Source organism: Propithecus coquereli, unplaced genomic scaffold, assembly GCF_000956105.1.
Source record: "Propithecus coquereli isolate 6110/MARCELLA unplaced genomic scaffold, Pcoq_1.0 Scaffold72, whole genome shotgun sequence".
In the NCBI taxonomy this organism is placed as follows: domain Eukaryota; kingdom Metazoa; phylum Chordata; class Mammalia; order Primates; family Indriidae; genus Propithecus; species Propithecus coquereli.
In genome coordinates, this window is record NW_012153285.1 from 6,133,276 (window position 1) to 6,148,786 (window position 15,511).

The window sequence follows — 15,511 nt, forward strand, 5'->3', positions numbered from 1 at the left end:
TATAGATAGATTCCTTCAGCAGTGACCACGCAGTGTTTGTGCCACCATAACACTAGAAAAACATTGCAATTGACACTTCAATGTGCAAACAACATCACTAATGGCCACATGTACGTAAGCAGGCCTCAAAAATGATCTCTTTAAACCTGTGAATACATGAGTTCTTCATCCAAAATAAAGCAAATAAAGGATTTGCTTTATTTCTTATAGTTTTGAGATAATATGAGTTCAATTCTGCTGCTAGAAAATACTAGTTTTAAAATCACAGATATGCTGAATGCTGAATTTATACATATAAAAAGATTCACAATGAAGAATTTAACTCACTGGCTGTTAATTGTTATCAGTGCCATTATGAAATTTTATGAATATGCACTTTAAAAATGGTTTTAAATCAATGCTATAGTTTTCTAAGACCACTTTAAGGAAAAGGTGGAAATGCATTCACATATTATCTCAATGTCTCTATCACCTATAGCTCAGGAGCGACGGACGGGAAGGTTGAAACTTAATTCCAAGTTTAGAGGTAGAAAAAGCATGACCCACATGCTTCCTTTGAACTGCCTAAAAAAACAAAAAACAGAAAAAAAGAAAAAAAAGGAAAGAAAAAGCATGACCCGGAGAGAAATTATCTGCCAGATGCAGAGTCACTCGTGGAGGAACCGAGACCTGAATGAGGTAGCCTGGGTGGCAACATGGTACCGTGGAAGATGTGAATTTGGGTCAAGCTACTCAAGTTCTATAAACCTCATTTTGCTTATCTGGGAATGAGATGGATAATACTTTACATATCTCAGAAGGTCATGGAGAGTAAAATCAGACAATTGTATGAAAGTACTTTGTATACTATAAAATAGCAGAAACCATAAGTTATTATTCTGACTCATGCTGAGGGCTCTTTCCTTTAGCTTTCCTTTCTTTAAAACAAAACTTCTGATTCCAATCTTACTTGATAAGCATTGGTGGTTCAGTGGTAGAATTCTCGCCTGCCAATCTTACTTGATACTGAGTGACCACTAAAGAGACATTTCTCAAAAACAAAATTTATCATTCTATTTAAATGCATGTATTTATTAACAAATAACAATGCTCTATTCATGTAATTAGCATTTTGGACACAAGGATAACTTTATTAAATATACATACGTTGCAGGGATATTTTTTAATTTTTTTCCACTTAAAAGATGTGAACTGGGCAAAATAGACAGGTATCTTGCAAAGAGTATGAATCATTCAATAATACTTTAGGGCCAAGTTTGAATCACTAAAATCAGGTTATATTGCTGCAATGTTAAGAAGGAAGAACTTGATCTCTCAGGGATGTGATCTGTGAGCAGAGTATTGAATTGGAAGTCAGTAAACTTGTAGGTCAGGCAATTTAGAGCAGATTGTTTAATTTTAGCCTTAGAAGCTCACCCACGAAACTGAGTTAGGACATTCCAAAATTCTATGTGTTACAGATAGATAATTATTCCCCAAAATTTGTGTTCCCTTCCCATAACACAAATTGTCAGTGGGAGACAGCTGTCCAGCCAGGGACAACATTTCTTCTGTCTGCATCCAGGTAGAACCATGAAGCTAATTCCTACCCATGGAATAGGTGTGGAAGTTTTGTGGGTCACTTCTGGGCCAGGGCTTCTTTGATTTTTGTTTTCAGCAGTTGCTACTCCAATATGTCACTGCTTATTGGCGGAACCTAGATAGCTCCAAAGCTCTAGGTAGGACCACAGATGGATGGTGCCTGGGCCCCTGAGTCTGCATGGAGAAGAACTGCCCTGCTCTCTGATCAGGTATTCCTGCACTGAAGCATTCTGTGAGTCAAAATAAACTTTGCTGTGTTAAGCTACACTAAAATTGGAGTTTAAGTGATTATAGCAGCCATCTTTACCCTAAGTGATATACCTTATTTACAGAGCTGTTATAAAAAGTGATAACATATTAAGTATACTTATTCTAATCAAACATTTTAAACATAGAAACAACTTTGTTTTTAAAAAGAAACTGTTACCTTTATCACAATTGACTCCGTAGAATCCAGGTGGGCAGATGCAGAAACCAGGAGTCACACAAAGGCCGCCATTCATACATCGTGGAGTGCACAGGGCTTACGGGGAGAGAGAGAACCCTGATCAAGGCCAAACTGGATTTTGGAGCAGGACCATTTTGAAATGTCAATAATAGGACAGGCCTGCATTTTCAAGCTTTGTGGTTGACTCTAAAATGGTCACTCTTCAGAAATACAAGTTTGCTATATTAAGCATTATTCTGTGATATTTGTCAATCTCAATCAAGTTCTTAGAAAAGACTTTTGAATTTGTTCCAGTTGAATGCCTGATTAAATATTTCCCAGAATCATTTTGACTAAGATGTGATCTTCTTAAAACGAAATATTTTCTCTCTGCTCTATTTCCTTCATCTTCCAATTCCAAGATCAGTGCAATGAAGAAAAAATTTAAATATTTTTATTTCTTAAAGATGAAAATTATTTTGCTTACTCTGGTCAAATAAACTCTTAGTATTTAAGCATCTTATGATAAATACCCATTTTCTTGCTTATCTCTTTTTTTCATATAATTGTCTTAAAAGTAATTTCCCTGAAATAGATGTACATACTAAACAAATGATTTTTATCCTGTTTTTTTTTTGCCTTATCACAACTTCATAACTCAGATGTGGTCTTAATTGTGAATAAAGATACTTTTCATTGGAAAAATTTCAGATCAATAGCTTTTTAAACCCAACTTAAGCAGAGGAAAGAAACCTCAAAACTTTCATAAAATTATGCCAAAGTACAGCACATATAATAGTGGAGTGGGGTATGAGGAATGGCCACAAAAGTGGAGACATTGCACCAAAGTTCTCTGCCCCTGTCACCACAATTGGATTTAACAGGAAACTACTCCTAGAAGAAATACTTTCAATAGCTCTTCTGTGGCTTTTTAAAAAGTTTCACCCTTATAATGGGACCAGAAAAATAATTTCAGATGTTAAAAAGTCACGTGGGGCTCCTGTGTGACGTCCATGTTCATCAGGAAGCAGGCAAGAGAAGTCAACGCTCTGTTCTTTACCTTTCTCACAGTGAGGGCCGAAGAATCCATCAGGACACTCGCAGACACGTCTTTCGTTACAAAAGCCTCCGTTTCGGCACCCTCCTGGGCACTCAGCTTCACCAAAGAGAAACAAGGCTTATATGGACACCCTTGAAATCACGGTGGGTGAATTACAGCCAGCATGAGACATGCGTGGTCATTTTTATTCCAGTCCACCAATTGTGGTAATTGATTGAATACCTATACCTATACTTTTACTTCATTCTCCCTATAACACGTGGATTTCACTAAATCTTCAAAGCATAATTTTGCCTCTCTCTATCCTGTTTCCAACAGTAGGGGGATCATGGAAGAAGGTAAAGCAAGTTTTATTCTGCATTCATCCCCACCTATCCATCTACTATACCTCGTTAAATTCACACTGTAATAGAATGAATGATACTGCCTTCGATATTCACATTCAGAGGGGTAGGATGACTTTTTGATATACCCTTAGAGCATTGAAAAGCTCCAGAGCTTAAATGTTGTGCTGGAGAAGCTTGTATGGAGGTAAGAAAGGAGCAGGGCTTCATGTCCAAATGGGCAGTGGGGTGTGGTGGGGAAGTGCTGAAGCCTTGCCCCGGCAGAGATCACTGGCATGATGGTGGCACCCTGTCCTCCCTCGACGTGAGCAGCACCAAGCTGCTGGCAGGGGGTATGGGTAGTGTTGCCTCTGATAGCTGGGAAAGGCTGGTAATGACTGGCAACTTTGCTATGAGGAACCAGAGCAAGAAAAGGGGAATTTCATGACCACAGGTGAGAATCGATCACTGGAGACTCCCAAAGATTGTGCTGGAGGAGTGAAAAGCAAGGAAGAAGAGAGAGTCTTTACAAGGGGTGTTGGAGTTCCTAAAATTGTAAGTGGGGTCAAAGCCAGAGAAAACCTGTCTTAGCACTGTTACTGAATCCTGTGTTTACCACCCCTCCTCCTGTTGGTGTGGTTATACAATGATTATTCTAAAAAACTATATATATAAATGTTTGCTCAAATCACACCCAGAAGTATTATGAGCTCTTTCTTGAATCACTGTCAATACTTACCTTGTTGACATGTTTTAAAGAAGATAGCATTTTGAGGCGTCTGGAGGATCGTGTTGCCTTCAGAATTCATTACAATCACATTCACTTCAAAGGCTGCCACCCCGTCTTGTTTTCCAAGACATGGGAAACCAACTTGAACAACTAAAAGAAAAAGAGAGAAAGGATGGAGAAAGAGTTTATCTAGTTGAATCCAGTTTTGCAGAAATCCTGGGAAGAGAGACAAAGAACAAAGCAAAATGTTAACATTGCATTGACTTTCTTGTATCTCCACTGGATTATGAACCGTATTTTAATCATTAGGACATTCTTCACGGAACTTGTGTTTCACGCTTGGTGGAGAAAGAATGAATGACTGTCATTAACTTGTACTTCACTAATATGGAATTGGGAATATTTTGTTCATAGTTTGAGTTCTTACTATCTTGAAAAAAAATATTTTCTCTGGAAATTAAAGATCCAAAAAATAAGCATAGATTGATTAATGAGGGGAAGAAACTTTGTGGGCATCTTCCCCAGCTTCCATATAATCCCCAAAGAACTAGAAATCAATATATCATAATCCATTAAATAAAGTCCTGTGAGCAATATCCCACTGGTTATTTTTACTCTGTGTACTTGAAAGTGACGAAATACCTTCTCTGAAAATATTTTACAACTCAAACTAGACTTCAATCATTGGACTGAATTAATGAAGTTAATATTTTCTCAGGCTATTTGTTCATATGAAGAAGTCTCTGTACTTTGGGGATCTAGAAGAGAGTTTGGCGTGATGAAATAATCTCATGGATAGGCTTATATCTAATGGTTTAGGTTCCTAAAGAGAAGCCACTTCTTTCTTTTGAGTCTAACGATGACTTGGTGTGTGCAGGTGCTGACAATGAATCCACAAAGCAGGGACTGGGAATAGCAATTGCTGTACAAAGAGGGCAAGGAGGCAGCCCATTGTGGAATACTCACAGGTCATTGGGTGGAACTGGGTAAATCAGATGTGACTACTGGCTGAGAGATTGATTATGTAAATTTCCAAGATCTACTGGATGATCATAACATATCCACTGGGAAAGAATGATCTAACTCATCCACTAGACGATAGGTCTTCCATACAAATACAAAGAGATATTGCTGATAGGTGTACATGTGAAATTTTGCTTCATTTTGTTTCTGCGTAGGAGGTTATGGTTACTGCCAAGCTTGGGAAAATCATATCAAGCCAAGACAAATCCTTTCTCCTTGGAGTGTTTATTAAATTTCTCCCTAGGTTTATGAGAAGAAACGAAGTAGAACTCGGTCTGCATTGCATACAAGCTGGTCATACAATCTTCTTAACGTGCTTGGCAACCAAAAACCCCTCTCAAGGCTTTGGCATTGTCAGTGTTCAGGACTGTGTTCACAGAGTTCTTGGCCTGTAGTGATGCTAAAAAATACGGCTCTGAACAATCCCAGGGAAAAACATTGAGGATGCAAAATCTAATAGAAAGTTCAACAAGGAAAACACACCATAAGTGACTTTCATTAGGGTTTTCAAGGTTAACCTTTCCCTTTAAATGAGTGAATACAAATTTGGGTCAAAATACAAGGGTTCGTCCATTCCATGCAAGCATTATTTATTGCATGTTTACCATGTGCTAGTCACTGTTCTGAGCACCGGGGATACTTTAGTGAACAAAACAAACAAAAAACCTCGTTCTTATGGAGCTTATGTTTCAGTGATCTATTTTGAAGATGTTTTATTATAGTAAAATATTTTAATCATTTAAAAATCTAGAAAAATAAAGTAGAAATTGACATGTTTAAAGCCACAGACTTAACTTGGAATTGAAAGCAGCTGCAGTGTTTGTTTTGGGTCTGCAACTACTGGATTCTTTGAGTATTGACTTTTATAATCCCTCTATCTCTAATTTGCACATATTTTAATTTTACAAGAGGTACATAAAAAAAATGTCACCTTGGAATATTGTCTCATGTTTAAAACAAGGATCAGGTAGAGAATTGCACTTGCTATGACCCACTGATTTCGGGGTAGCTTAGTTAAACTCTCTGGGCCTCAGTTCCCTCATTTGGCCAAGGCTAATAATAATATTACCAAGATAATTTTAGAAAATTGTGTGAAAAGTTCTTTTATTTGAAAGTTTAAAAAAAAGTGTAATGTTTTTAGACACCATCAAAAATGTCTTTCATTTGAAAAAGTCTTATCAAAACATTCACGCATACAGCACAGTTACACCAAATTGTGCCAGATGCGAAAGAAACAGTCTTTTTATTTTTGAATGGTAAAACTGCAAGCAATCTTGGCAGATAACAAAAGATGTAGTTTCTTCATTTTTCTTCGTAAACCAACTGAAATGATATCTCTAAGAATTATTTTACCAATCTAAAATTATATCCGATTGCTGTTATTATTAACATGAACTATTTTCCTTCTTTCATCTTTTAAAGATCTAACACATTCTAGGATTAAAATTTTTGCTCATTTTATTTTTACAGAATAATTCCAACTTGACAAATTTGGCTTCAAGTTAAAAATGAACACATTAAAAATTCCTTCAGCCCAGGTGGAAAAGTCTCACCTACACATATCTATCTCTTTTTAAATAGGAGTTATGTAAGTATAGTTATGATCTGAACCCGAAATGATTTGAAAAGAACTAGGAAATAAAGTTTAGAAGTTAAGAGGTACATAGTTTATGGTTTCAATGAATTAATTTTTAATGTAAAAGTACATATTAATGAAAGATGTGATAAGTTATACCAGTACACTTGCACATTTTTCAATTTTAAAACATAAAATGGAAATTTTATTTCCTCTTATGCAAACTCTACTTGTCCTCCTTTCCGCTTATATAAATTTTATCTGTAAGACCATTTAGACAGTAACAATAATTATAATTAAACACCCTTTAAAAGCTTAAAAATTAAATGCTTTAAAATATTTTAAAGAATTTTGCTTTAAAAAAAGAAACAGCAAAACCTGACTTTGGTTAGGCTTGTCTCTAGTAATTGCCTTTTGTGAACCCTGTTCTCTGCCCATGCTATATTCCTCTCAGTTCCCCAAAGATGTGGTGCATGTCCCCAATGCCCTGCCTGTGCACCCACTGCTCGGAAGGCTCTTTCTCCTCTTTTCTGTTCAGTGTCCTCCCACTCAACTTTCAAGGCCAAAATTAAATAGTAGCCTCTGTAGCCTTCCCTAATACCCCCACCTAAATATTTTCATTTATATATTCCTCAAACAGCTTTACATGTGATTTCATTGTTGTATAATGATTTAATTATGGTCTGCATCCTTTGCTAAGGAAAGGCAAGAACCATGTTTTATTTATTTATTTGCAATCTCAGCACTTAGCATATCGTCTGTCACAAACTAGGCACAGCCAGATGCAATATATATTATGGGAGACGCACCCATATACCTTTATGTCCACAGGCACTCACTTGCCCATACACGCACGCACACACCTGCACACATACACAGAGACAGAAATTCATCATAGACAGAGATACAGACCAAAAATACTAACAACAGGCACTCAGAAAGACATGTACAAGAAAAAAAGAGGCATTGAAAGTAGAAAAAGCAGACTCTTTACTTCCAAAGAATAATGTAAATGTGAAAGTCATGTACTTCTGCAATGACACACATATGAGAGCCACTTTTACCAAAAGCTAGACGGAATTAGGCCAGATGTTGTATACTCCAATGCCAGTCTAGGTCATATAATCTAAAACGAGGTGAATTATTAATAAAACAACTCAGCAAAACTGAAGTAGGTTAACACTACTCACATGGCAGTACATAGACACACCCGAGTACAGACTGATGTGCAATTGATTGCACGTCAACTAACTCTACGTAGAAGTCGAGCAAGCTCATTCTTGCTGCACACCTCTTCCACACTGAGATGGGCACGGTGCTCACAGCCTCAGCCTCGTCACTTGAGTCTGTGCCCTCACAACAGGGAAGAGACAGGAAAGGCTGCGTGAAGAGTTCATCCTCAACACCACGGGATTACAAACTGCTACGTGACTAGAAATTACCGACGCAAATATCCATCAGAGCTTCAAGCTGCCCTGCCAGCCATTCATTCCCTCAGCAAATACTGACCCAGGCACCTACTCTGGGTTCCATGTTCTGCTAAGAACTGGGGTCACCAAGAAGATGATCCCTCCGGCATTAGCACCTATTTACAAATTTCTAGACATTGAATTCTTGAAAGTGTTAGCTGAGAAACACTGAATGCTCTTGGGCTTTCATGGCATGACAAAGACAGAATGTTAAAAGAGTGTCAGCTTTGTGGAAACTGTTTTTTGTTATACAACTCAGTAATTTTACTGAACCACCCTGCAGTTTGTATTTCCTGTTTTTGTTCTCTTCAGATGCCAGAAGGCAGGCACTTCATAACTGTTAAAGATCAAGAGTTTTCTTTTTTTCATGCAACGTTTGGGCATATAGGAGTCTGTGGGATAAAAGAGCAGTTTAGCTGCTCGGGGGTATAAAATAGCCCTGTTGAATAATGAACACTACCTGGATGCTTAGGAGCAAAGACACACTGATTTGGTTACTTTTTAATAATTCAAGTACTTTACTTCTCCTACTGAGGGGACTGAGCTAATGAGCCTAATGAATAACTGCCCTGCAATGGTCTAAAATTCCCATAAACTTCTTGCACCTGTATTTCTGCAAACAAATCCTACATCTGCTGCCAAAAAGCTATGTGTATGTATGTGTGTGAGAGGGGGTTGTAGATGCAAAGTGTGTGTGCATGTGTGTGCGCACATGTGTGCACATCACCTGGTCCCAGAATAAGGCTTGTTCTTTTTCATCTCACCTTGCCCAAAGGGTCACTCACTTTTTCTCTAAAATTATTATTTGTGAAGATTCAAAATTTTTAGAAAATGATGTTCTATCTGAACATGATCTATTAAAATACTCTCACATCATATGTTCAAAATATTTAATATTATGTGTCAACATGTTAAGAAGTAGAATTTCAGTCAGATTTTTTTACTAGACACAAAAAATGAAAAAAACCTGGGAAGATTTAAGATATAAGGGAGAGATTGTTAAAGGATATAAAATTACAACTAGATAGGACGAATAAATTTCAGTGTTCTGTAGCATAGTACGATGACTACAGTTAACAATAAAATATTACATAGCTTCAAATAGCTAGAAGGAGGATATTGAATGTTCCCAACACCAAGAAGTGATAAATGTTCCAGATGCAGGATATGCTAATTACCCTGATCTTGTCACTATACATTATATGTATCACAATATCATTATGTACCCCATGAATATGTACAATTATTATGTGTCAATTAAAAAATTTTTTAAATTAAAAAAGACTACAATTTTTTTTAACAGAGGGCTATGCTATCAATTATTTCTAAATACTATAAAGGTACAACCATTACAATACTAAAATAAACAGTAAGCTCTAAACAAACCCAATGTATAGAAATTAATTTCAAAACATAAAAGTAACAGAAAAATATTGCAAAGGAAAGATAGCTTTGACCACATAGAATTTCAAAGCCTCTGCATATTCCCCCCAAAATAAAATAAAATATAAATGACAATTTGAAGAAAGTATTATATAACGTAAATATACTTAATGTATAGCAAGCTTTGCAAATCAATAGGAAGAACACTATTATCTCAGTATAAAAATGAGCATGATACACTCTGAAATCAGCCACATCACTCTGACCTACAGATGATTAGGAAGCAGTATAAGAAGGACAAATTTGTCTCAGAAGGGTGAAGCCCTTAGAGGAGCAGCCTAAGAAAACAGAATATATTCTCATTGTTAATGCTACTCTGGAGATGCTTCAGCTTCAGAGGTGTTCTCGGAAGCCTGCCTGCTGCCCCGTGTGACTTTAGGGCTGAGAGAGGGTCATCCTATTTCCTTAAAACATATCATTAACCCAAGTGACGTGGCTGAAAATTAAAAAAAAAAAAAAAATGAGCATGATACCAGACATTTTACATTGTCTAATAGATACAAGAAAGTATGTTCTACCTCAATCAGAATAAAAGAAATCAAATTAAAAGAATACTATGAGAAATGACTTTTTGCCATTTAGGCCAGAAAAGTAGTTAATATGATTAATACCCTATGCTGATGAGATTACAGTAAGCCAGGCTCTCTCCCACAGTGGTAACCAGGGTACAAACGGGTATAATAACCTTCATGAAAAGTAATTTGACATTTTAGCAATTTGTTTTAAGAGGCTTTAAAAAGTTCATAGTTCATATTCTTTGACACAATAATTCCACTTCTAAGAATTTATTTTAACAAAATAATGAGCTAACCACCCAGAGTTTGGTACACACATTAATCAAACAATTACTTTCTGAGTGCCTGTTCTATGCCAGGCCCTGTGTTGGGAGCCACGGTGAATAAGAAACAGGGCTCCTGCCCTTATAGAGGTCACCATCCACTAGTTTTAAAAGGATGTTTATTGTGATATTTCTATATGCAAACTTGACAAATAATTTCATTAACAAACAATAAGGGAATGGAATAAATTATGGTATATTCATAGAATACAATAAAATAAAGGCACTAAAAACAACTTTTGGAAAAATCTACAATGACATGGGAAGATGCTTATGTTAAAATATTAAGAGCAGGCTGAGCACGGTGGCTCACGCCTGTAATCCTAGCACTCTGGGAGACGGAGGCAAGAGGATTGCCTGAAATCGGGAGTTCAAGACCAGCCAGAGCAAGAGTGAGACCCCGTCTCTACTAAAAATATAAAAATTAGCCAGGTGTGGTGACATGTGCCTGTGGTCCCAGCTACTTGAGAGGCTGAGGCAGAAAGATCACTTGAGCCCAGGAGTTTGAGGTTGCAGTGAGCTATGATGATGTCACCACACTCTAACTTGGGTGACAGAGTGAGACACTGTCTCAAAAAAGAAAAAAAGCTAAAAGCAAAACAATCATAATGCGAAACCAACATACAATACTGCCACACATAAAAATATATAGTCATAGAAAAAAGGCTAGAAAAAAATATATTAGCATGTTAACACAAGTGTATCTTTCTAAAAGTTGGAAATCCTGGGTTCTGGTCTCGACTTTACCACTTATTTGACTTCGGGTAAATCAGTCAAACCGCATAAGGCTTAATTTTTTAACTTATAAAATGGAGCTGTAATTCTGGCTTTCATGCCCTCCCAGTATTCAATTTAGATAACATGTGACTGAGAACTCTGCAAGCTGAAAAGCTCAAAACAAATACCACATATTACTATTTTCTTAGCAAAGAAGGATGATTAGACCTGGAAGTTAAAACGCCTTCTCCCACTTTTCCATGTCTCTTCTCTCCTTCAAATTCCTATTTAATACAATGCTAACTTTGGGGGGAGTTTTCTTGAGTTAACCCATTTGCCCCCAATCACTTACTTTGAATCTTTGCCACATTTATGTGCACTATATTAATCCATACCTGTTGGCTAGATATATCTCACAAAGTGTGTTTATTTTCTTTTGCTTTCTTCCTTTTTCTTTTTTAAATACAGAATTATTTATGAACTGGGTGTGGGCTAGGGCCATTTTGAGGTTTTAGGAAATTATAAAACCATTATTTCTTCACTCCCTTCCTAATCCTTTGCCCAAAGGATAACAATTGAGCTGCCCTAAAAATCAACAGATCGCTTCGGGAAAACATTTCAGAATCCCTCTGACGGATAACATTTGGATCTTAAATAGTATTCTCATCACCATTACATTTTAAGTGTAAACCTTTCTCCAAGGCAAAGACTACCCACCTGATGCCTTGTGAGGCACTGTTCCCAGCAGAGGGACATTGACGGTTGGATCTGCCATGATGCCTTTATCCAGGGAGCGCAAGGACAGGAATTCATAGAAGTATTCTGCCTACAACAAAAGGCACTGACAATTAGTACCATGGAAACCACGGAGACTGAGAAGGCACTTCTCAACTCATCATCCATCTGATGGGAGAGTGATAATTTTCACTCCAGGAACTCTGGAGCACATGACATCTAAGATACTGTGCAGGCACAGCTCACCCTTCCGTGTTCTACAACTATAGAATTAGACCCTCGGGAGAGAAGTGATTCCTTAAAAACATTTATTCAAAACACCCACAAAAGCTACTCTTAACTTAAATGGTATTATTTAGTTGCTGTTTCTTTGAAAGATTTTTGAAAAAAAAATTCTCTTAGGGAAATAAGCAATGTCAAAACAATCACAGACTAGTCATTAGAAAACCAATCTCAGCTTCTTTAGTCATTATTTAATTTTTTTAATTCTAAATTCTAAAGTGAGTCTTTTGATCAGAATTTGAGAGAGTTATAATAAATAAGGGATAATGAAAACAGCAATCTATTGGCAAAAGAAGACATTAAAGTCCAAAATAATCTTGATGTTAACATTGATTTTTCAGTGTCACTCCCTTTGAGAGGTTTATATTTAAGGTCTCAATTTAATTATGGAGGGAAAAGCCTAAAAATGCAAAAACCGCCAGTACAATATGACAACAAGCCATAAAACTTTACATTGTAAACATTTTCATTTTCCTACTAAGTCTCTAGTTGAGAAAATGATTCCTGCTACTCAAATGGCCATGAATACTGAAAGCAGTGATATATAATCACACTATGGAGCTTTGATGCTTAACTTAAGTGGGCATGGGGAACCTTTTCATGTTGGAAGGCTGCATTAATTTAGCTGTAATCAAATAAGGCCACATTCAAGAAACTTCAATTAGATATACTTAAAAATGTACATTATTTTGTAAATATCTAACTACTATGTTCTTAAGAATTTCAAAATATGAAAACCAGGTGTTAATTTTAAAGTTAACTAACCTTTTAATGACTTTATTGTGTCTGCTTTTTGTTGGAAAGCATTTGAATATTTGGTTGCAGCATGGAGGTCCACACTTTCATCTGGTCCTCTAGCTGAGTATCAGTCATTTGTGACCTTAAGGAAGTCTTGATTTAGGTTAGGTAGGAGAATGTAGATTTGCAGCAATAAATGGTTGAAATGCAAAAAAGCACTTTTGGGCATGTTGCCAAAGGCATGGGTATTCTACGGCATTTTCCCATATTTCAATTGGATCCTTCTTGTCATCAAACAACCACTATAAAACGTCATCTACTGAGAGCTCAATCAATTCTATCTGTAGTTCTTTAGGTGCCTTGGTGATATCAACTAAATGAGGCTAAAATGCTAATTCGAGTGTGATGTCATGATTCTCAAAGTCAGTGAACCATTCATTGTATTCAATTAATAGGTCTGTAACAGCTGTGTATTCTTCAAATAATTTGCATATATCATCCTGCTCATCAATGATCTTTGCTAATTGAGGAAAACGTTCATCCAAAATTTCCTTTTGAAGAAGTGTTTTGAAAAAAGATAGCGTTTTTAAAATGCTTGAATTTTCTGCCACATATCACAGATAGACTTAGTTTTACCTGGCAAAGAAATATTCAAGTTATTTTGATTTGACACGGTATCACACAGAAATGCTGCATTCCTACAGAAATTTTCTTTCAATAATTCACATTGCTGATTCTGTTCTTCATAAAATTCACCTGTCTGTTCTCACAGAGATAAAATTTTGGCTAACACCTGTCCCTGGGATAGCCAACACACTCTAGAATGATACAGCAAATCCACATTGAATACATCACCATTCAACTTTAGCATGTTATGAAACTGATGATGCTGTGCCACATTTGTACGGCAAATATAGTTAACAATACTTATTACTTGTTGCGACATGTCACTTAAAACAGCAGCTTTAGCACAGAGATTTTGCTGATGCAACATAAACTGAAATGAAATGAGAACATCTGAATCTGTTAATACTTCTTTTATCCGTGCAAGAGACCCTTCCTGTTTTCCTGTCACGAAGGTGTACCGTCTGTACATACACTCACTACACTTACCAAATTCAGCCCAACTTCAGGACATTTATCTTGAAAGTTGTTGAAGATAGCTATTCCCTGTGTTCTGTTTGCAAGAGTGCTCAAAGCGACTAACTCTTTGTAGCAAAGAAAATCTTCTGTTATGACCCAAATGAAGTATAAAACCTGCACCTAGTCAGTAGTATCAGTTCATTCATCCAAAGCAATTGAATAATATATATTTTCCTTTTGAAATATTGCGTGAAGTTGTTCTGTTAAATTGAAGGCTAAGTCATGCTGCTGATCAGTTACGGTTCTCCTTGAAAGAGGCCGTTGTTTGTTCTTTGAAAGGTTGTCAGGGTCTAAACATCCTACAACTTCGACAACGCATTCTTTCACAATTTCTAATCACTGAATGGCTTCCCTTTTTTCTGAGCATATAAGTTACTTTATAAGTTGCTTCAGTGGCGTTATTTCCAGATCTTATTGCTGCTTGAAAGAATCGTCTTTGTTTTTGCTTTTCTTCTTTTAATATCTGCAATACAACCTTTCGTGCCTCTCCCTCTAATTTAAAATATTTGTGGTCCTTATGAGTATTATAATGCTGATGAGCACTGAATTTCTTTCATGTTGACATCGCAGTGTCACAAAGCAAGCAAATCATCCTATCTTTAGCAGAAACAAGATAATATTGCGATTCCTAATTCTCATTAAAAAAATCTGTTTTCTTCCTTTAGCATTCTCTTGGCCTTTTAGACAGGATGGGCTGTTAAGCAGACAGAATTAAAAAATACTGTCGAGCTGTGCAACTATCACACATTTCATTTCAAGCAGAAACACAGCGCACCATTGTCAAAAGCCAATAACAGACTGGCGAACTTGACCCCCATAAACTCTCGCCAACCAGGCTTGTATGGTAGTGGTACCAGCCAGGTGGGGGAAGTTAGAATTAAATCATGAGTGTGGCAGCCGTCAATTTAGCTCTTATGGCTTACTAATGTTCTAATTGTGCCAGTCACTCTGGGAGGATTACTTCGCTGAAACTTATTTTATTCTTTGGAATTTTAAATACATTCATTTTAAAAGTAAAATAAAAATATAAAAGATGAAAAAAGTGTATTAATAAACATACAAGGATTTGTTCTGTAAAATTTAGATTCAATCTAAAGCCTGTACTTGAGGACCTAAAAGGCCACACGTGGCCGTAAGGCCCCAGGTTCCCCACCTGTGGCTTAAGTGATTTTCAGCTGGGTTATTATAAGGACCTGTGATGGAAACAATATTCTTGCTTAGGAATAAAGAACAATCAATAAATAGCACAAATGCTAACATGAGAGTTAGGCAAGTTGAGTGGTTCTGCGATTACTTGTAGAGATATCCAGAATTTGGGTGGGTTAATTAAAGAAATTAATGACATAAACATGGAACAGAAGGAGGTTTAAAAAGAATCTGACCTTTCTTACATGCAATATAAAAGTTATTTTCCAACATAGAAGAT

At 36.5% G+C, this 15,511-nt stretch overlaps 1 protein-coding gene across 1 annotated transcript in view; it reads right to left on the reverse strand.

Moving 5' to 3' along the window:
- Positions 1-15,511, reverse strand: part of WIF1 (WNT inhibitory factor 1) — a 67,137-nt gene that overhangs the window by 12,741 nt on the left and 38,885 nt on the right. The window contains exons 3-6 of the mRNA XM_012661552.1: positions 11,905-12,013; positions 4,131-4,271; positions 3,069-3,164; positions 2,009-2,104 (exon numbers count right to left, since the gene is read on the reverse strand). Of these exons, the coding sequence (XP_012517006.1) occupies positions 2,009-2,104; positions 3,069-3,164; positions 4,131-4,271; positions 11,905-12,013 (442 nt within the window). The remainder of the gene's footprint in view (positions 1-2,008; positions 2,105-3,068; positions 3,165-4,130; positions 4,272-11,904; positions 12,014-15,511) is intronic.